Source organism: Neomonachus schauinslandi, chromosome 7 (genome assembly GCF_002201575.2).
Source record: "Neomonachus schauinslandi chromosome 7, ASM220157v2, whole genome shotgun sequence".
NCBI classification, from domain to species: Eukaryota; Metazoa; Chordata; class Mammalia; order Carnivora; family Phocidae; genus Neomonachus; species Neomonachus schauinslandi.
The window spans coordinates 39,819,014-39,841,620 of record NC_058409.1 but is presented as its reverse complement, the minus strand read 5'-3'; the positions used below and the strand labels follow the sequence as shown (position 1 = coordinate 39,841,620).

At 38.0% G+C, this 22,607-nt stretch overlaps 1 protein-coding gene across 2 annotated transcripts in view; it reads right to left on the bottom strand.

The window, feature by feature from the left end:
* GPBP1 (GC-rich promoter binding protein 1) overlaps window positions 1-22,607 on the bottom strand; it is a 71,287-nt gene that overhangs the window by 11,427 nt on the left and 37,253 nt on the right. Inside the window, exons 4-11 of one of the 2 annotated variants that reach the window (XM_021701846.2) lie at window positions 16,798-16,921; window positions 16,448-16,671; window positions 13,059-13,125; window positions 11,940-11,999; window positions 4,061-4,245; window positions 3,328-3,468; window positions 1,624-1,791; window positions 1,111-1,298 (exon numbers count right to left, since the gene is read on the bottom strand). In XM_021701846.2, coding sequence (XP_021557521.1) covers window positions 1,111-1,298; window positions 1,624-1,791; window positions 3,328-3,468; window positions 4,061-4,245; window positions 11,940-11,999; window positions 13,059-13,125; window positions 16,448-16,671; window positions 16,798-16,921 — 1,157 coding nt within the window. The remainder of the gene's footprint in view (window positions 1-1,110; window positions 1,299-1,623; window positions 1,792-3,327; window positions 3,469-4,060; window positions 4,246-11,939; window positions 12,000-13,058; window positions 13,126-16,447; window positions 16,672-16,797; window positions 16,922-22,607) is intronic. The other variant, XM_021701847.2, reaches the window with a different exon arrangement.

The window sequence follows — 22,607 nt, the reverse complement described above, 5'->3', positions numbered from 1 at the left end:
GGGATCGAGTCCCGCATCGGGCTCCCTGCTCGGCGGGGAGTCTGCTTCTCCCTCTCCCACTCCCCGTTTGTGTTCCCTCTCTCGCTGTGTCTTTCTCTGTCAAATAAATAAAATCTTAAAAAAAAAAAAAAAAAAAGAAGATGGCCTCACTGAGGTTTTAAAAAAAAATATATATATATACAGAACTCTTACACAATTCAGTAAGACAAATAATACAATTTAATAATGGGCAATGAATTTCAACAGGTATTTCTTCACAGAAGACATACAAATGGCTAACAAGTACTTGAAAAGATACTCAAGACGGTCAACACTGATTTTTAAAGTGAAATGCATTATTAAAAACCACAAAAAGATACTTCATATCCATCAGAATGGCTAAATCAAAGACAGATGGTAAATGGTGTTGGTGAAAATATACAGAACTGGAAACTTCATATATTGTTGATGAGAATGTAAAATGGTACAGTCATTTTGGAAAATAGTTTGGCAGTCTCAAACTGTTAAGCTTATGTCCTAGCAATTCCACTCCTGATATCCACCCACCAAAAGAACGAGAAACATGTCCATACAAAAAGTTAGACATGAACACTCCCACAGTAGCATTATCCAGAATACTCATCAAGTACAAACAACTCAATGCCCATCAAAACTAATGAACAAAATGTGGTAAGAGCTATACAGTGTACTATTAATAAAGATACACAAGGTAGTGACACACGCTACAAAATGAATCTTGAAAGCATTATGCTAAGTGAAAGAAGCCAGACATAAAACACCAATATATGATTCTATGTGAAGAAAATATCCAGCAAAGGCAAATCTATAAAGAAAACAGATTAGTAGTTACCTAAGACACAGAGGAAAAAGGAGAAATAAATGCAAATGACCACAAGGTTTCTTTTAGGGGAGATAGAAATGTAAAATCAGAATGTGAAGACAGTTGCACAGCTCTGAATATACCAAAAATCATTAACTGTACACTTAAAATAGGCGCAATTTGTGGTAAACAGCTCAATAAAACTGTTAAATAAATCACAACATTTCTATACTAATATTAAAACCCTGGATGTAAAACATGCAGAGAAAAAAGTAAAAATGAGTACTAACCTGTGTTCTGCCTCAAGTGAACTGGAAAGAACATCAGTTTGTGGGAAGGCTGAAGACCGAATGATCTGCTGGGAAATTACTGAGGCATTGCCATTCTCCTGTGGAATTTCATTTTCATCAAAGTTTCGGTTTATATCCCTTTCTTGGTGAGTACTATTGCTGTTATGCAAATTAAATGAATCCTCATCCTGATTTTTAGGGAGTTAAAAAAAAAAAAGAATGAGTTACTCTATGTCTTCACATTTATTCAACAAACGCCATCAAAAGGATTAAAGTAGGCAAGACGGGACAATAGAAAAGAAAACATCATTTTGCATAGAACAAAAGAATGATAAAAATCTACTTCCGAAAGAAGTCATTCTTTATACAAATAGTAAACTAGCCTTGCTTTCAGGGAGATGACTTTTTTTTTTTTTAAACAGAGATGACTATTTTGATTAAAGTTTATTCAAAGGTCTTAAATGGTATCTCCCAAATATTTCAATGATATGTTAATGTCAAACCAAGAGTTACCTTCTCTGAGCCAGCATGACTTTCATCTTCATGTTCTTCTTCTACTCTGTCCCTTTTCAATGCTTTCAAAAATTCACTCTTCTTATCAGTGCGCATACGTGTCAGTTTGGTTAGACGAGGCTGCTGATTAAGTTTGTCAACAGGTGAAGAGGAATTTGAGCGGTTACACTAAGAAAAAAATTCAGAAATATTAATAAATATGTAGACAGTATCAATATAAAGTTAACTACAACTTCCTATTTCACCCTACTCACAATACAAAATTGATTTTCAAGTCTTATTTTCCTCTATCCCTGTTTTATTTATCCCACTGAATGAGTAAAATTTTTTCTTATCCCATAAAACAATTAAGGTCTGACACTACTAACAACTATTGTTCTAAATTGAAAGCTTAAATATAATTTTATAAAACATCGTAAATCTATTTAAATATGCCTATAATACATATAGGACAGAATTCTAAGGCTCTAATTTAAACAACTCCAATAAAATCTATTTTATAATTATTTACAAACAGATACACAGAGAGTTTATCAGGTAGGATTTCACCAAGGAAAATGTTTGTGGCAGAGCAGGAGGGAGATGGGGAGGGACATGTACTAGAGTCCCTTTGTTTTTGGTGTTTTGTTTTGACAGTGGAATACAATAGAAAATAGAATGTTTAAACTCTGTGTCACAGGATTTTTAGCCAAGGAAAATTACCATAATGCCTAACTGCTGGCAATAATGTCTACAGACGATAAGGAATCTAACCCACTATTACCAGCTGAGAATGCTGGTCCTCTCATCCCAGTTCTGAATTTCTAAGTTTACTGGTTTATTAAAAACCAGTAGGGCGCCTGAGTGGCTCAGTTGGTTAAGCGACTGCCTTCGGCTCAGGTCATGATCCTGGAGTCCTGGGATCAAGTCCCGCATCGGGCTCCCTGCTCAGCGGGGAGTCTGCTTCTCCCTTTGACCCTTCCCCCTCTCATGTGCTCTCTCTTTCTCATTCTCTTTCAAATAAATAAAATCTTTAAATAAATAAATAAATACATACCTACATACATACATACATACCACTAAATGAGGGGCTATGATGTTCCAGTACAGTACACAGGGCAATTTCAAGTGTAGCAACATAGAAACAAATGCCTTTTGACCCTGAACTAATCAGGGAACTCCCTGGTCTTAGAAGCTTCAGAAACTTGGTCCAATGACAGAGAGATACTTAAGCTACCAGGCATTCAAAGTCCATAAAATAACAATATTCATCTTTCTCTTCCTCCTCTCCTCTCTGGCCCCTTGAGTGTTAACACTAACAAAATGTCCATCATCCTCAAAAGATTGTATGATACAAATCCTCATTTTTAGTCAAGGTTCAATCTTACAGCATAACATAACTATCACAAATGTCAAAATCGCAATTGTCATAATTCTTTTAAAAATCTGTACTTGTGGCTGATTAAGTGGGCATTTCACTGTATTATTTTCTCTACATTTTAGGATACTTGGGAATTTTGTTTAAAAATATTTAAATTATTCCTACTCAAAAGGGCAAAAATGATTAGCAAAGATCAAAGTATCTCAAAGCAAGTCTTCCGAAGGAACGGAAATACCTCATTTTAATATATTCATTTAATGAATCTATGCCTTCTGCCCACTGTTAATCAAATTATCATAATTAAAATATGCTGCATTCCTCAGGAATAATTCCAGATGACATACCTCTTTCACTGAAGATGTTGTTGGACTAAAATTCTTGGCAGTTGATTTAAAAGCATTGAAGTTGCCAACACCATATGTAGACTCATGAGGGAAAGAAGTCCCAACTTTATTTTCTTTAGTTTGGCTTTTCCATTGTGTAGGCTAAAGAAAAACATACAAACATTAATGTGTTTCAAAAACAGATTATACAGAGAACAAAGTGAACCCTACAGTATAAAAATGACTACACATACAACTCATAAAACAATTATTTTTGTATTACATCTTAATCATTCCTACATATTTCTCTTCTATCTTTTCCTACAAATAAAATCAAAGGCTGGCATTCAGATAAAAACATCTGGCTGCAATGTTATTTTTTCAAAGTTTTATCAACCTGAAGTTAGGTTTGCTTTATCAAAAAACACAAGTGGGAGCTCCAAAAACATAAAACTGAACACCAAAGTAACAGCACTATATATTATTAAGCATATATATCATAGATTAATCTGGCAAAACGAAATTTTAGATTCCATTTACTACTAGTGAAACAAGAAAACATATACATGGACAAACACACCATTTAAAAAGTAACTAAAATTAATGACACACAATGAGTCAAACTCTTCCCACTTAAAAGTCAGTACCCCACCAACAACCCCCTCACTTTGGTGTAAAATTTTTAACATTCTTTTCCTAAGTAACTCAAATTGGTACCAACTTAAAACTTGCATTCTAACAATTTAGAACTTACTTTTGTAGGTGGAGCAGCAGGTTTAGGGACTAAGCCTTTATAAACACTTGGACCAGTCCCGTTCTTAACTGGTTGTGATTGAAGATTTCCTACCACTGGGAATCCAGATAGCTGTAAGTCTTTTGTATTACCTTTCTTAATGACCAGCATCCTTGGAGCTCTAGATTTAGGATTCGGAGGATATTCTGCATAAATAAAGCACAAGCAAGAGTTACACACAGCTTAAATTTTAGCATAAAATTAAATCACCCAAAAAACAGCATATTCCAAACCTTGATTATATTTAAAAATAATAGCTGCTTCCTGGATAAAATAATTAAGCTAAATAAGTATGAGCTATATTCCTGCTTCAGAAATAAAAGCTACAACATAATCAAACAGAATATAGCAAGAATTGAGCAATGTCAAGTAATACAGATGATTTCAGCTCAACAGTGGCCTAGAATATTAACTATGACCAAATCAAGATTAATTTACACTCTAACATTTTTAGTTTTTTTAAATGCAAATTTCACCCTAGTTGTGCCTAAGACTTGGAAGATAAAGTACATTATATTTTTGCCTTTTCCATTTTAAAAAGACATTTTTCCTAATTCCTTCTCATTCTTATCTCACTTATATAGTTATTACCAATAAACAAGAAACTACAGTCCCTCTATTTCTAAATTTCTACTAAAGTTATGACTAACAGAAAATAGAATTCTATTTTCACAATACCAAGTCATTCAAATATTTATTGGCCATCTAAGTACAATGAAGGCATTATGCAAAAGTTACAGGGCAACGAGTTCAACCCTTCTGAAGATAGTACTACGAATAGCTGCTAACTCAAAGCGTTTTTCTCAAGAAAACTGCAGTTGTTAAAACATGGAAAACTGCCCACAGAGTTTAGTTTATGTATACCCCTAGAGTTTAGTTAGTGTAGGTGTTACACGTGAGCATGTTCACAATTATTGTGGTGAAGTATTTCCTCCCTTAGAAAAATTCTCAAAGTATCACTTTCATAGTTGGAGAGCTTAGAGTAAAAGAATGAACTTAAGGGGATAAAGCTTAGAAAATCTAAATCAAAATTAGCATAACAAGTTGCCTACATGTTTGTGAGGATGCCCAACGTCAAACAAACTAAACCAAACTTTCTACTAAATCATCTCAAAAAATAAACTACACAAGGATTTGGAGGAACATGAAGGTACTCTCAAAGTTTATCTGAGGCTTCAAACTCCTCAAAATATACAGCTGGTACGATGCTTCATTTATTTTAATGGTGAAGTACAAAAGAACAAGGACCTAGAGCAAACAGCAAATCTTTGCACAGGTTAAACATATGGCTCACCTACTAAGGCAAACATTCCAACTTCTTGGAGGCCTTAAAAGACCTAAGAAATAAAGGCTAAGAAAGAAATCTTCAGGCACACAACACAGAAATTAAATAAGCAATATAAAGCTTTTCTAAAGAACGTAGAAAATTAAGTCAACAAAACAAAAATTAAGAATAAAGATCTCAAACACAGGTGAATGCAGAATGCTAGAAATAGCACTAAACAATTTAAGTTTTGCAATTATTACTTCTGGTAAACAGATGATGACAGTGTGAATTGTAAAAAAAAAAAAAAGAGAGAGAGAGAAATTAGCAATTCTTAAAATTCAAATTTAAGAGAAATTCTTAACAGCCTGGTATTCAAACTCTAAATGAAACTCAGGAATCGGGAAAGAACGGTGCTGGGAAATGCATACGGTATTAAGTTTCAAGGTCTCAGAAAAATTCAAGTGTTGAAGCAGAGGACATTTCTATCAGTACACCACAATTAAAGAAATTCAAACATGACTGAGAAGCACTTCCAGTTCAATATGGCCCATTAAGCACACATTTATCTTCTCTACCTTTTAGTAGGTCCTTATGTTAAAATTACTATAATGAGGGAAGAAAACAAATACAACAGGAAAAGGGTCATCTGCAAGAGGTGATGTCAACCTCACACTTCTAGAGAAAAAAATAAAGAAAAAAACTTTAGCGTATCCACAAAGGAACCTAACAGGTGAGGATGGGACTAATCAGCCTTACAAAATCTTGGATTATAAACAGGACTTGAAAAAAACCATACATGGCAGAGGGCAGAAGTGAAACTTTTGTTCAAAGATCAACCACTAAGAAAAGATCCCTACTAAAGGAAATCCTAAACAATGTACCGCAGGCAGAAGGAAAATGATCCCACATGGAAGGCTGAAGGTTCGAGGAAAAAAAAAAAGTAAAATATTTTGTGCATAAACAATCAAAATTAAAAGGTCAAAGAGAAAGAGAATACATAAGCAAAACAGATATATTATCTTTAAGCCTCAACATAGTACCTGACTACAAAATTCACTTTCCTAAATTTGGATTCTTAGACATCCAGAGCAAGAAATATTCTGGCTTCTTCCTCAATAAGGCCTTTAGTACAAAGATAAAACACTCTATTAAAAAAGAACGTGAAGGGATGCCTAACTGGCTCAGTCAGTAGAGCATGCAACTCTTGATCTCAAGAGTCGTGAGTTCAAGCCCCACGTTAGGTGTGAAGTGTACTTAAAAAAAAAAAAAGAAGAAAGGTGAAGCATAATAAATCAATCAAAGAAGACTAAGCAGCAAAGTAAAAGATGATAAAGGTACCTAAAGGAAGATGATAGGGTTTGAGAGAGAAAAGCAGCAGGCATGGTGCTAATGCACTCATTAAGCATTCATATTCAAATATTAGAGTACAGGTTAAGAACATTTACTGTGTACCAAATTTATAGAATCTTGCTCTAATCGTATGAACTCTCTCATCTATAAAATGAAAATCAATAGTTCCTGTCACAGAGTTACTGTGAAAAGTTTTTTAAAAAATACTTAAAAAAATGTCCAAAAAAGTCAAATACTATCCCCAATACGCTTCCAATTATATTTCAATATTGTATCAAATTTTAGGTTGATTTAACATTATGGAAAATGAGAAAAATTGTGACAGAAATAAACATAATACAGACTAACTTAAGTCCTGTGCAACTATCCTGAATAAACTGAGCCTGACCACTTAAAAATAAGAAAGTGGGGGTGCCTGGGTGGCTCAGTCAGTTAAGCATCCAACTCTTGATTTCAGTTCAGGTCATGATCCCAGGGTCCTGGGATAGAGCCCCTCGTCAGGCTCTGAGCTCAGGAGTCTGCTTAGATTGTCTCCCTCTCCCCACTTGCACGCTGCCTCTCTCTCAAACTAAATAAAAATAAAAACAAGAACGTGTTCTTAACAGCAATCATTATATAAACTTAAAGGGTGATGGCAGCACTAGTTGCCAAACTTGAGTCATTTACATTCACTTTATATTACGGTTGACCCTTGAATAACAAGGTTTGAACTGTACTAGTTCACCTATATGCAGGTTTTTTCCCCGATAAATAAAAGTACAATTTTCTATTCCTTACGGTTTTCTTAATGTTTTCTTTTCTCTAGCTTACTTTAAGAATATATAATACATGTAATATATAAAATGTGTTAATCACCTGTGCTAACAGTAAGGCTTCCAAACAACAATAACTATTAGAAGTTTTTTTGGGGGGGGGGCGGTCAAAAGTTATACATGGATTTTCGACTGAAGGGGGAGGGGGCATTAAGGCCCCCAACTCCTGCATTGTCCAAAGGTCAACTGTACTTACAAACGTGTTCATCTGTTCAGATTCTCTCTACAAATTCTCCTGACCTAAATCTTCAAAGTACTGAAGCTGTTGGATTCAAACAGTATCCAATGTCTCCTTCTCTACTTTCTCCATTTACTTTGTCAACTAGTAAACTATATGAAAAAACCCAAACTGCTTATTATTTAAAAGAGAAAATTTAGGGCGCCTGGGTGGCTCAGTTGGTTAAGCGACTGCCTTCGGCTCAGGTCATGATCCTGGAGTCCCTGGATCGAGTCCCACATTGGGCTCCCTGCTCGGCAGGGAGTCTGCTTCTCCCTCTCACCCTCCCCCCTCTCGTGTGCTCTCTCTCATTCTCGCTCTCTCAAATAAATAAATAAAATCTTTAAAAAAAAATAAAAAATAAAAATAAAAGAGAAAATTTACGTACTGGCGAAAGACTAACACTTAAATAAAAAAGAACTAGAAAGTGCTTCCTTCTGTAAATTACATGACCTTATTATCTCAAGCTCATATAAGCAGGTATTCTTTTAAATGTAAGTTTAAAACATCTGGAGGCAGAGTGCCTGGGTGGCTCAGTTGGTTAAGCATCTGCCTTTGGTTCAGGTCATGATCCTGGAGTCCTGGGATCAAGTCCCACAGCAGACTCCCTGCTGAGCAGGGGGAGTCTGCTTCTCCCTCTGTCCCTCCGCTGCTCAGTCTCTCTCTCTCCCCTCCCCTCTTTCTCAAATAAATAAAATCTTAAAAAAAAAACAAACACCTGAAGGCAAATATTGGTTTAAGATTTTCATACCATCATTTTCCACTATCCTCACAAACTGTAATCTAACAGAAACTGACTTTAAATATCCCTTTATTATCTTGTTATTTATGCTCTCCCAAGATTTATGAATATAACAGTCCTTTTCCTTAAATACAAAGTCAATGGTGGGAGGAGGACTAGCTCAATTCTTTGGAGAAAAAGTTATAATTAAAATAGTGCCATCTGTAGCACAAAGTAATTTGGTAACATGTATAGTTAAGAGAGGACATCTCAATTTTTCATCCTGTCTTCCACTACTCTCCATGTAGGTATCCTGAATATATTTTCGGATTCAGTCCCTTAGTACTTTATTCTTTGATCTCTCACTTAGAAATTCCTTTTGCTTTTTAATAAATCTACTAGAATATGCACTGCTTACTAGATTTGAACATAACTAACATTCATTACACACCTGTAATGGGATCAAGGATTTTATACAACAAATTGATTTCATAGTTAAATATTTTATACAATTTAATATTAACAATGCTTTTCTCATTAAAATTGTGATCATCCTCGGGACGCCCGGGTGGCTCAGTTAAGTGTCTGCCTTTGGCTCGGGTCATGATCCCGGGGTCCTGGGATCCAGTTCCACATCAGGCTCCTTGCTCAGCGAGGGGTCTGCTTCTCCCTCTGCCTGCTCTGCCTACCACTCCCCCTGCTTGTGCTCGCTCTCTGACAAATAAATAAAATCTAAAAAAAAAAAATTTGCGATCATCCTCATCTCACAGAAAATTCACTCAGATTAAGTCATCTGCCCAAAGTCTAAATAACCATTACGTAAGTAAAAGACCTAATGTTTGGACCCAGGTCTATCTGATTCCAAAGCAAATACCCTTAACCACTATATTATACAGTGGAGAAAACGGAAATTAAAGTATTGCTAGGCCAAATACTTCAATATGTTTACCATCCCCAACTAAAAATACTACTAATAGGCCTGTAACTAAATGTTCAGAATGAGAAGCCTGTAAGTGCATACTACCAAGTGAGGTCAAAGTCCACTGTTTTCTGATGCCAAGTTACTGATCTAGGTTCCTTATTATCTTGATCTAAGAAAAGAGGCAATCTGAATGTGTGAACAAAAGCATATAGCCAGGTGAAATACATGTGAATTAAATTTTCACACTAACTTGAAGAGGAAATTTAGTCACATAAGACACAATACACAAATATCAAACTCAATCTGTACCACAGCAATTAAGACAATTTCCGATTGTGAACACTAATTTTAATGCAGAAAATTAAATGTTTCTGATTTATATAAATTGATGCAGTTTTAATCTTTTTGGTTTTCAATTTTTTTAAATCTTCTGTACAAATCTGTTTTGATTTATAGAAATGTGAGCCTCAAACAAATGAGATTCACTAACGTATAATTTATGCCAACAGTAGGGGTATGGTGTTTTTAACAAGGTCCCCTACATTATTCACACTTCTCAAAGAATAACAACTTACATGACGAATAAATTAATACTTCTAACTCTGACCCACTGAAATTTACTTCTGTCAAATTGTCTAATAAAATCTTATTAATTTTCCCTTTTCAACCCTGAACATATGTTGGAATACCTTTTTCTTCTTCTTGTTACAAGTTTAACAACGATTTTCATAAAAAATATTAAAGGAAAGTGGAGCCATTTCCACATATAAACTATCAAAAGAATGCTTTTACAAAGACATTCAAGAAGGATTATTCCTTTCTCTTAATTCTATTTTACAAAGTTCATTTAAAAAAAAAATACTGGGCGCCTGGGTGGCTCAGCTGGTTAAGCGACTGCCTTCGGCTCAGGTCATGATCCTGGAGTCCCTGGATCGAGTCCCGCATCGGGCTCCCTGCTCGGCAGGGAGTCTGCTTCTCCCTCTGACCCTCCCCCCTCTCATGTGCTCTCTCTCATTCTCTCTCTCTCAAATAAATAAATACAATCTTTAAGAAAAAAAAAAAAAACTTACTGGTTTTCATCATAATCTAACTCAATATAACATGTCACTCAATCTATATGCTTTTGGCTACTATCACTGGAATTCTCTAGAAAATAACCCATCTTTAAGAAATAGTCACTAATGTGCTTTTAGAAAGCTAAACAAATAAAAATGCTTCATTATCAAATATGAGCAAAAATCAGGAAAGATCAAGTTATCAAGGAAAAGACACAAAAATGCTGAGCTGAAACAAGACTATGCTTAAGTTAATTACTAGTGAATGAAATTTTTCATTATTTAGTATCTTAAGTACTAAATGTTAGCTTCTGCCAGTAATATATTGCTGACATAATCATCAACACAAAAATAGCCAGTAGGACTTCTGAAAACACACAAATCAACAGTCACTAATTATGTCTCAAATAGCATACAAACACATACACATCATTTTTTCTCTTTCTCACCTCCCAAATAAATCAGTCACACAACTTAATATTTTTAAATTGTCACAGGCACACTCAAGTACCTTTTTTAGTTTTAAATTATTAAGGACATAGAGATAATTTTAGTAAGCATTAATCTTAGGCACTCAACAACAGTGATCCTAATTAAGATCAAAATAATAAAGAAATCACAGATAAAAGCTCCCTGAAGGTGTTTCCAAAAAAGCTAATTAAGTTCTAAGTAAAATTAAACTTATGTAACTGTATTTTAAGCAGGTTAACTACTTTCCCTCAAATATTTTTTTTTTAGCTGGGATATTATTGCTTAGACTCTTGCAATTTCTGATCTACAAAAGGACAGTTTCAGGGACAAACTGGTTTGTTTGTTTTTTTAATACTTATTACATTTCTGTTATTAAATTTTTACTTACCTGGAAGGAAGCAGCACTATAAAAGTTCTACTGAAGTCTTTCCTAAAATTCTCTCATGTCTTCCTCAGGAACACTGCTATTTTAAATGTTGCAATGGGGAAAACAGTATTTGGGAACCCAGGGGGGAAGTGAGAAAGGAATAGTGAAGTGTAATACAATGAAAACTTCATTGTATTCCTATGGGAAGTACTGGGAATTTAACAGTTAATCAAGCCACAATTAACCATTTTCTTTTTTCTAATGCAGACACACTTCTTAGTTTACCTAAGGCACAGTAAAGAGTACATCTTCCTTTTAAACATCTTTTCAACTAGTGCTCAAAATCCTTAGACCAACCCTGAAACAGCAGAACCAAAATCTTTATATTAATACATTTTATTCTCAATATTTTCAAAGATGTATTTGCCTTTAAATCATTTCTAAAATTATTAAATTAAGCAAGGATCAGTACCAATAGTATCTATAGGTAGTTTTATATGACAAATGCTCACTGACATTGATTTTTTATTTACTTTCATTCTAATCAAATCCAAATTATTCCTAATTTCTTAGAGATTCTATTTAACACCTTCCAGGTGGTTCTATATTCTTAAGCAATCAGCTGTTCCCAGAAAAACTGAATAATAAGGAAACATACCTAAGAGAGGAGCTTGGGAGATTTTTTTGGTTGGGTATGTGTGTGTCTGGGCGTGTAGGCCTGGGGAGAGTGGTAGAAATACTAATTTGCAATACAGAAAAAACAATGCCATTCACATGGTTCTAACAAAAGTGTCTGACCACCCCCACCCCCACCCTCAAAAAGCCCTTAAATAAATCGGGAGATTAAAAGAAAACAAGGTAATTCCCCAGAGTATCACCCCATAAATACAATAAAGAACAGCAGAGGAAGTGGCAAAGTTTAAAATAATGCCTTTGTCATTAAGACTAGTGTGCTGTCACAAGCCACAATCCTTTTGTTTTGGTAAGTTGATAATTTTCAATAGGAAAATACAAATGAACATGTGTAGAAGTTCCAAAGTGGATTCATCACCTTTGAATTTGGCATCAAATAATTTTTCAGATATCAAATCTTCATATTAAAATTTTTCCATTATTTTAAACTTCACTTGAAATCTATAAAAAGCTGTCTGATTTGTACTATGAGTGCAGTTTAATCTTCTGTAAGATGCTATCAAATTATTAAACTCAGCAGTTTTAATGAAAAGGGAGTCATTACCCAAAAAATGTCATTAAGTTTTGACAATCAAAAAGGCAAATAATTTCAAACATAGATTAGTTCCACAGGCAAATTTATACAATTATTTAATACTCTCTATGTATAACCATTTTTGTAAGTAAAAAGATTAATTTTATGTCACAGGATGATTAGAAGTACTTATCTTTCCAGTTAAGTAAGTTTTCAACTGTGAAAAACTAAAAATTAATTTAAACTAAGTTTTTTGTTTCCTTAGATTATCAGGCTGCTCTTGAAATGACATTGATTCATTACATTAACTTATAACCCTTAAAAAAAAAACTGAACTCATGAGTATACTTAATGGTACTAATACGCACAAATCAAGTCTTTCAAATCAAACTCTTTCTATCCCCAATATCTTGTTTTTAAAAGGTAAGTGCTACCTTTTTATGTAGCTGAGCACTCAAAAATATATTTAGAAGAGTAAGTTTAATTCTAGCCTATTTATTTTTAAAAACACAAAAAAGTGAAACCTATAAACATTTTATACCCCTCAAAGATAGATTAAAAATTACTTACCCCATACACCTGCAGCTAAAGATTTATTCTGATTTGGTTCTCTCTCATATTCAGGATTTAAAGACGGCTGAAAGAAATTGGAATAAAAAGAATAAAACAAATGTTCACACTGCCCACATATTTTAAAAATAAACCTTTTAGGGGCGCCTGGGTAGCTCAGTTGGTTAAACATCTGCCTTGGGCTCCCAGGTCATGATCCCAGGATCCTGGGATCCAGCCCTATGTCAGGCTCCCTGCCCATGTGCGCGCTCTGTCAAATAAATAAATAAAATCTTAAAAAAAAAAAAAAAGTAAACCTTTTTAAAAGTAATCTCAAAACCATAATGAAGGGGCACCTGGGCAGCTCAGTTGGTTGAGCATCCGACTCAGTTTCGGCTTAGGTCATGATCTCATGGGTCCTGGGACAGAGCCCCACGTGGGCCTTGGCACTCAGTGGGCAGTCTGCTTGAGATTCTCTCCCCCTCTACCCACCCCTACCACCCCCCCTTCCAGTGCACACTTGGCACGCTCTCTCACATAAATTTAAAAAAAAAAAAAAGCATACTGGGGCGCCTGGGTGGCTCAGTCAGTTAAGCATCTGCCTTCAGCTCAGGTCAGGATCCCAGGGTCCTGGGATTGAGCCCCATATCAGGCTCCCGGCACAGCGGGAAGCCTGCTTCTCCCTCTCCCACTCCCTCTGCTTGTGTTCCCTTTCTCACTCTCTGTCAAATAAGTAAAATCTTTTTTTTTTTTTTTAAAGATTTTATTTATTTATTTGAGACAGAGAGAATGAGAGAGAGCACATGAGAGGGGGGAGGGTCAGAGGGAGAAGCAGACCCCCCGCCGAGCAGGGGGCCCGATGCGGGACTCGATCCCGGGACTCCAGGATCATGACCTGAGCCGAAGGCAGTCGCTTAACCGACTGAGCCACCCAGGCACCCTCAAATAAGTAAAATCTTAAAAAAAAAAAAAAAAGACTATTCATAAACCTTTCAGCTTATTCTGCTAACCATCCAAATAGTTACTATTCTCACTTTCAGAAGGAAAACAAAGAAATAATCTTTAAATATTATTATCCTCAGGGTGCCTGGGTGGCTCAGTTGGTTAAGCATCTGCCTTCAGCTTGGGTCATGATCCCAAGGTCCTGAGATCGAGGCCCAAATCGGGCTCCCTGCTCAGCGCTCCCAACCTTAGTTAGGCCTTCACACTAATTCTTCCCCTCTTCCTTCCAGTTTTAACAAAGATCACTCCTTACCAAGTAGGTCCCAGGTTAAATGTCACTTCCCTAGAGAAACCTCTCCTGACCTCCCAAAGTAGCCACCCAGTCACTTCTTGTCTAAATTCTCTGCAAAATACTAATTACTTTTTCATGTCATGAATGCATCTAATAGAATAGAAACTCAGAGTAAGCACGTTGATATCTTGTTCCACGTATTGACAGCTAGACTCATACAGCCACTCAAAAAGATACTGAATGAAAAATGAGCGTATACAGAAAAATAAATTACCAGGGATGAATCACAAAAAATACTAGATAAATAAGATTGTACACTAGATCAATTTTTTATGCAAATGGAGAAGCACAGTGTTTAGAAAGCCACACAGTGAGATTTAAGAATAAGGAAAAATTAAGAAAATTCTGTTTCTGATTAGTTCATACTTTTTTTCCTTTTAAAGATTTTATTTATTTATTTGACAGAGAGAGACACAGCGAGAGAGGGAACACAAGCAGGGGGAGTGGGAGAGGGAGAAGCAGGCTTCCCGCTGAGCAGGGAGCCCGATGCAGGGCTCGATCCCAGGACCCTGGGATCATGACCTGAGCTGAAGGCAGACACTTAACGACTGAGCCACCCAAGGTGCCCCATGTTTTCTTTTTAAGATTTTATTTATTTATTTGAGAGCGAGCGAGCACGAACCAGGAGAGGGGCAGAGAAACAGGCTCCCCACCGAGCAGGGAATCCAACATGGGACTCAATCCCAGGACTCTGGGATCATGGACCTGAGCCGAAGGCAGACGCTTGACTAAGCCACCCAGGCACCCAGTTCATACTTGTTTTTAAGAGTGAAGTTAACATTTCTTGTTTTTTTTTTTTTTTTTAAGATTTTATTTTTTTGAGAGAGAGAGCACGCACGAGCATAAGGAGGGGCAGAGGGACAGTGAGAGGGAGAAGCAGAATCCCTGCTGAGCAGGGAGCCCAACGCAGGGCTCAATCCCAGGACCCTGGGACCATGACCCAAGCTGAAGGCAGACGCTCAACCAACTGAGCCACCCAGGCGCCCCAAGAGTGGAGTTAACATTTCTAATTATATCTAACACAGGCTAACAGTTAGTTTGCTTTCCCTGACCACTAAGAAAGTTTTTTTTTTTTTTTTTAAAGATTTTATTTATTTGACAGAGAGACACAGCAAGAGAGGAACACAAGCAGGGGGAGTGGGAGAGGGAGAGGGAGAAGCAGGCTTCCCATAGAGCAGGGAGCCCGATGCAGGGCTCGATCCCAGGACCCTGGGATCATGACCTGAGCCGAAGGCAGACGCTTAACCATCTGAGCCACCCAGGCGCCCCTAAACTTTTGAATAAAGTACTTCAAAGACAGGAGAATTATCCTGGAATTAGCTTAAGAGTAATATATGAATAATCAAATGTTATTTAGAAGAGACAGTCTAAACAAGACATACTGGTAAAATATTCTTTCCAAAAGCTTAAAAGCTTTTTAGAGATGAAAGTTTTTAAAAGATTGTATCATGGGCGCCTGGGTGGGTCAGTCGGTTAAGTGTCTGCCTTTGGCTCAAGTCATGTTGCCAGGGTCCTGGGATCAAGCCCCACTTCAGGCTCCCTGCTCAGTGGGAGCCTGCTTCTCCCTCTCCTTCCTGCTTGTGATCTCTCTTGCTACCTCGGTCACTCTCTCTCTCAAATAAATAAATAAAAGATCATATCGTAAGACACAGGAGTAAGTAGGAGGAGGGAGGGGAATTGGGAAGGGAGAATTATATAAACAAAGAGCCTCACAAAAGGAAGGATTAAAAATAATTGAACCTGATGGGGGGGGTGGGCTAGGGGGCTCAGTCAGTTGAGTATCTGACTCTTGATTTCAGCTCAGGTAATTTATCCCAGGGTCATGAGATTGAGCCCTGCGTCAGGCTCCACAGTTGGCAGGGAATCCTCTTGAGATTCTCTCCCCCTAGTCCTCTGCCCTTCCCCCTGCTCCCACTCACACATGCACGCGCCCACTCTCTCTCTAAAATAAATAAATCTATAAAAAATAAAAATCTAAAAATAAAAAAATAATTGAACCTGTCTGGTGTGATTTCTATAGAAAATGAACCATACTGATAAAATCTCATGAGAAAGCCTTGACATTAAAATGGCACTTGCGGAAACCTCATTTGTATTTAAACTACAAGAAACTTACAAAATCCTCAGCCTCAAACTGTTTGCGTTCTCTCTTGTCTTCTTTCCTCCCCGTTTCATTGTCAGGTATGCTGTTTTCATGTAGTCCTTGGCTTTTTCCAGAATGGAAAATACTGCTACGAGAACGGGAACTTCCACCATGGTATCCCCCTCGATGATTTATGTTTTCAGTACCATTTCTTCCATGCATCCGCCATCCATTTTTTTCTTTCCTTCCAAAATTACCTTTATTTCATAATGGTAAAGTATTATAAACTCAAAGATGGTTATGCTTAAATGTTAATCACTGTCAACATTCTTAAAAGCATGAAGAAAATTATCCTTAAGTTTTTATTTCTTGGCAAATTTTACCTCCATTAGGACGTCCAATACCAGAATCAAAGCCATCTGAGGAGTTGTGTCGTCGACGATTCACATCATAACGATTTTCTGTCCATGAAAAGTTTTCAGAATGCTTCTCAAAATTTATTGACGACTGAAACAAAATAAGCCCATAGGTAAACATACATATAAAACCTGGCTTAACTTATTTCCAAGATTCTAAACGGTTAAGAACATTCTGTAGTTACTTTCAGTGTATTTGATAACTGGTAACTTATTAAGATAGATTCCGCTGTTGGTCTATTTTGTCTAATAGAATCATTCTGAAATAGCTTAACGACATCTACTTACCCAAAAACTTTAAAAGTAAAATGCCACCATAAGGGAAACAAGGCAAAACATAGTGTACTTCCTCTTACATGACAAAATGTAAAACTCCGTATCATACATTACTTGATTTAAAATAGCTCAAGGTTTTCTTTAGTATCAGAAAAGTTATGGCAAATGAAGCTAAAATTCTAAGTTCTTCAGATTTATTGCCAAACTCTTCCCCAAAACAAATGTTTTTTAAAAATTATCTAAATAATATATATAGAGGCACCTAGCTGGCTCAGTCAGTGGAGCATGCGACTCTTGATCTCAGTGTTTTGAGCTCAAGCCCCACGTTGGGTGGGGGGATTACTTATGAATAAAATCTTAAAAAAAAAAAAATGTACAAGAACTATTTTTAAGGGCGCCTGGGTGGCTTGGTCGGTTAAGTGTCTGCCTCTGGCTCAGGTCATGATCTCAGGGTCCTGGGATCAAGCTCCCTGCTCAGCAGGGTGTCTGCTTCTCCCTCTGCCTCTCCCCAGGCCCCCTGCTCATGCTCACTCACTCCCTCTCAATAAATAAAATCTTTATTTTTTTTTTTAAGATTTTATGTATGTATTTGTCAAAGAGAGAGAGAGAGTGTGTGTGTGTGTGTGTGTGTGCACACACCAGCTGCGGGAACAGCAGGCAGAGGGAGAGGGAGAAGCAGGCTCCCTGATGAGCAGGGAGCCCGACCATGCGGGGCTCGATCCCAGGACCCCAGAATCATGACCTGAGCCGAAGGCAGACGCTTAACCAACTGAGCCACCCAAGTGCCCCTAAATAAAATCTTTAAAAAAAAAAAAACAAGGGGCGCCTGGGTGGCTCAGTCGTTAAGCGTCTGCCTTCGGCTCAGGTCATGATCCCGGGGTCCTGGGATCGAGCCCCGCATCGGGCTCCCTGCTCGGCGGGAAGCCTGCTTCTCTCTCTCCCACTTACCCTGCTTGTCTCCTCTCATTGCCTGTCTCTCCCTATCAAATAAAAAAAAAAAAATCTTTAAAAAAAATAAAAAAAAAAAACAACACCAAAAACTATTTTTAAAAATTAGGAAATCTATAAGGACGCCTGGGTGGTTCAGTCGGTTAACCGTCTGCCTTCGGCTCAGGTCATGATCCCGGGGTCCTGGGATTGAGTCCCATGTTGGGGTCCCTGCTCGGCGAGAAGCCTGCTTCTCCCTCTGCTTGTGCTCTCTCTCTCTCTCTCTCTGACAAATAAATAAAATCTTAAAAAAAAAAAAATAAAAAAATAAACAAAAATTAGGAATCTATAAAAATCATGAAAGTCACAACTGTTTATAAACGTTGCTGTTCTTTCCCAGTATTAACCCATTAATCTCATAAGATCATAATCAAAACTTCAAACCTTTTCTTAAAATGCCCTGACCATTTTTCTGAGCTGAATTTATCTTACAACCACCTCCAGGATAAGGAGCAGAGTCTCTAGTTGCAATGTAAACCCACTGCACATACCCATGTCATCCACTGGGCCCTTCCACATTGTCACTGTGGGACTTACTGGTGCTGCTCTCCAAAGCAGCCTCATCCTCATGTTGCTTATTGTGCCAAGATAAGTCCCCTTGATATTCTCATATCTTCAGACAGCATCCATGCAACAGTAGTAACAGGTCACCATGGTAGGCTTCCAAGCAGGGTAAAAACGCAAACCATTCACGGACCGCTAACAGTTTGGGTGGTGAGGATGTAATGCTAACAGAGCTTAAATTTTCTAGAAAAAATAAATACAAGGGTCTCTAGGCCACATTAGGGCATAAGCGAAGACTCTCAAGATTCTGGCAGCAACTGCTGTCATCCAAGTGACAGGTGGAAGTAAAGGCCCCTCAATGTTTAGCAGTCAACTGGCAAAGAGTAGAATTGAAACCAGGTGTCCAAATAGTGCTTTAGGTTTGGTAACTCTCCCAAGTAGAACGATGGGATTTTTTATTATGACAATGGGGTCCCACCTGAAAGGCAGACACTGCTATGGCTGCTGAACCAAGACAACTCCAAAGATGAAATAGAGGTCAGCAATGAGGATACAGTTTTAGAAAGATTAAAAAGTCATTAGAAGAAAATTTGTTAAGGCTACGGCCTACTTGGAAACAAAATAAATGCAGAACCTCGCTTCCTGGAGTGGAAGTGTTCTGTGCCCTCTGTACTCCCTGATCCCTCCCTTCCCTACTACACATCAACCTCAGCAGCCTTTATGAGAACATCAAGTATACTGGTATTTAAGGAAAGGGACAAACTTTTATAGCTCTGCTAGACACACATGCTCAAGTCACCATCTACCCACTCCCATGAGGAGTGAGACAGTACTAAGCATAGGGGTGGCTGAAAATACCGAGGAATGTGGGAAAAGACATGTCAGTGCGGTGCATGGGGGCAGGAAACGCCCCATCCTGTGAGTCTGCTGAAGCCAGAAGGTACACAGGAGAAGAAGCAACATCAACCCTGGGTTGAGGAAATCAGAAGAGAAACAGTAAGCCTACAAGCCACACATGCAATCCCCAAATGAGTTATCTTCTCCTCCACCGTGTACTTTCCCACTTTCACAGATGAAGAAATCATGTAATCTCCCAAAAGCTTGGATTGTAACCCTTAAGTGCATGTACAAAACTTCTTAGTCTGTGCCACTGTAGTGAGAAAAGGTGCCCCAAAGACCCAATTTGACTGATTTTGAAGTTTGAGGAAAATTCAGCAGTAGGAAAGAAAAATTAAAGTGATCTTGCAGGTGAGGCTTTTAGAGCAATTCAATGTACTATTGTTTGCTGTGTTTTAACTTGGTACTAATTGTTACTGAAAATGCTCAAGAGTCTTCCATTTAGGGAATACCACAGGATGACAGATGATTCCTGTCCCGGACCTTCCAGGTAGTCTAGCAAAAAACACTATAGGCTCCCAGAAGGAAAGAAAGAAAAAAAAAGAGAGAGAGAGTTAGAAAATTTGATGGGTAGTGAAATACTCAGAGGCTATTTCCCAGTACAGCAGTGCCATGTGCCTGCCATGTACACCCCCTTTTTAAAGGGTATATGGCTCTCGCCGTACTGCTGAGCTCTTAAATGAAAGCGAACCAGAAAAGGGGGCCCATTAGGGCTCCTGATCTAATGCAAAGTATTTGAGCATGCAGCTGACCTGGCCACTGGGACATCTGTTTTGCACAAAGTGGCAACTACCCTCTGGGGTAAACCTTATTCCCCTCCTTGACACCATAACAAGCTCCTGGTTCAATAAGGCTCTCAAATCATAGTCCCCTGAATGCCTAGGTCTGGTTCACTGCTTATTCAACTCCGTTAAAAGAGGACAGTGTCCACTGGGTGGCAGCAGCCATCCGCCCCAACAACTCTGGAAGACCAAGTGGCTAAGTGTCATTCGGCACAATGGGCTAAAATGAAAACTACAACACTGGACTTAAGTCTTAAGGACTAGACATTTTATGTTTTTTTGCCTCTTGGACTGTTGCCAATGTCCTAGTCATCTGGCAGATCACCTGAAAAACTAGAAACTAGCATATTAAAGGTAATTCTTTGGGGTTATAAACTGTGAAGCTGCTACTGCTGATGAGACAATCTGAATCACTCAGAGGCTTACAGTAAGATATGCTGGCATAAAGAACAACTAAAATCAGAATACTGCTGAAGTCTGTAGCACGCTACCTAGATCCATCATCGCACCAGACATGTAACTGTCCACTACCATAGACTGGTCACAAAATAGAACACTTTTTCTTTCTGATGCAGACGCCCCCTCTGCATGCTAACCTGTGAGCCTGCCAAAAGTTGGTCCATTTGTCCCACTGTGAAGGAGGCCACATTACACATTACACATCAAACCTGTGATCACTTCTTGGAGCTATCAATAGTGTTTCATCACTGTTGAAATTTTTTCAGGTTAGTGTTACTGTTGCGATCTCACTGGCTAACTCTGGTCACACGATTGTGACCCTTGAAATTAATCCATGTCATTTTTTTTGGACCATCAATATTCCAGTATTAGTGCATCTTTTGTCATGAAGGTCAACCTGCAATGGGTCAATATTCAAGTAGTATATTCAAGACATTATACACAGGCATCCAGTCTATCAAACAACAGAAATGGTCTCCTCAAAATTCAACTCAGAACAATCTGCAACTACATTCCTCAACTCTTCACACACTTTAATGAGACACTTTGGTCAATGAATGCAGCATACCCAAAGAGAGATCATCTCTTCCTAGCCACTTCCTAGGTAGTAATTAGGATAAAAAAAAAGAAAGAGTTATGAAATTATACAGACCTATTTCTTTTTTTAAGGATTTTTTATTTATTTGACAGACACAGCGAGAGAGGGAGCAGAAGCAGGGGGAGTGGGAGAGGGAGAAGCAGGCTTCCCGCTGAGCAGGGAGCCCAATGCGGGGCTCAATCCCAGGACCCTGTTGCCCAATGACTGAGCCACCCAGGCGCCCCAATATACAGACTTATTTTTAAAATATCAGGATTTTGCCCTGATTATCTCTTCACATGATGCTTCTTTATCCTAAGAGAAACTGCAGGCCAAGCTACCTCTCAAGGAAATGGTCTGGTCAAAAAGAAACCTAATGAACTCAAACAATCTGGTTTGGCCACCTGGATTCTCTTTTTGGTGCGACATGATCCTGTATCTGAAAATAGTGACCATTTCCTTCAGTATACTTCTCACCAAGTACTCAGTACAGTGTCCAATGTGGACTAGGGTGAGCATTATAATGGGTCTCTACAATTATGTAAAAATGTCCTTAACCCACTTACATCCAACTCTTCCAGATAAAAAATCTGGGTGCGAGTAGGGAATTTTTCTTTGAGCGACGTCAGCTATCCAAATAAGACACACCAATTTCATGGATATAGAAAGAAAAAACCCTAGCATCTGTAGAGGGAACATCTTTGACTCCAGAAGGTGCAGGAAGGAAGAAAAATTAATGCTCTATCTCCTAGAACCAGCACCACTGCCTGAATCATACAGAAGCTGGAGAAAACACTGATCACTGCTAGATGTATTATCCTCATATACTCTGAAATCAGAAACACTCATGTGACCATAAACAGTCCCTAACTATTTTCCTGTGCTTGATGTCAAGAGCAGTTCCTGAATGTGAATGTGTAAAAACACTTAAACCAGCACAACCTGGGGGCGCCTGGGTGGCTTAGTCGGTGAAGCGTCTGCCTTCGGTTCAGGTTATGATCCCAGATCCTGGGATCAAGCCCGCATCAGCCTCCCTGCTCAGTGGAGAGCCTGCGTCTCCCTCTCCCTCCGCCTCTGCCTGCCACTCCCCCTGCTTGTACTCTCTGGCAATTAAATAAACAAAAATCTTCAAAAAGCAGCAACAAACAACAACAACAACCAAAAAAAAAAACCCAAATGACTGATAAAAATTCATGATTCTCCGAACACCTGACTGGTCTTAGGTTATGCCATATATGGCAAATGATGCTGCAAGTAATGGTGACAATGTCCATGATTCTTAACCAAACTAATGT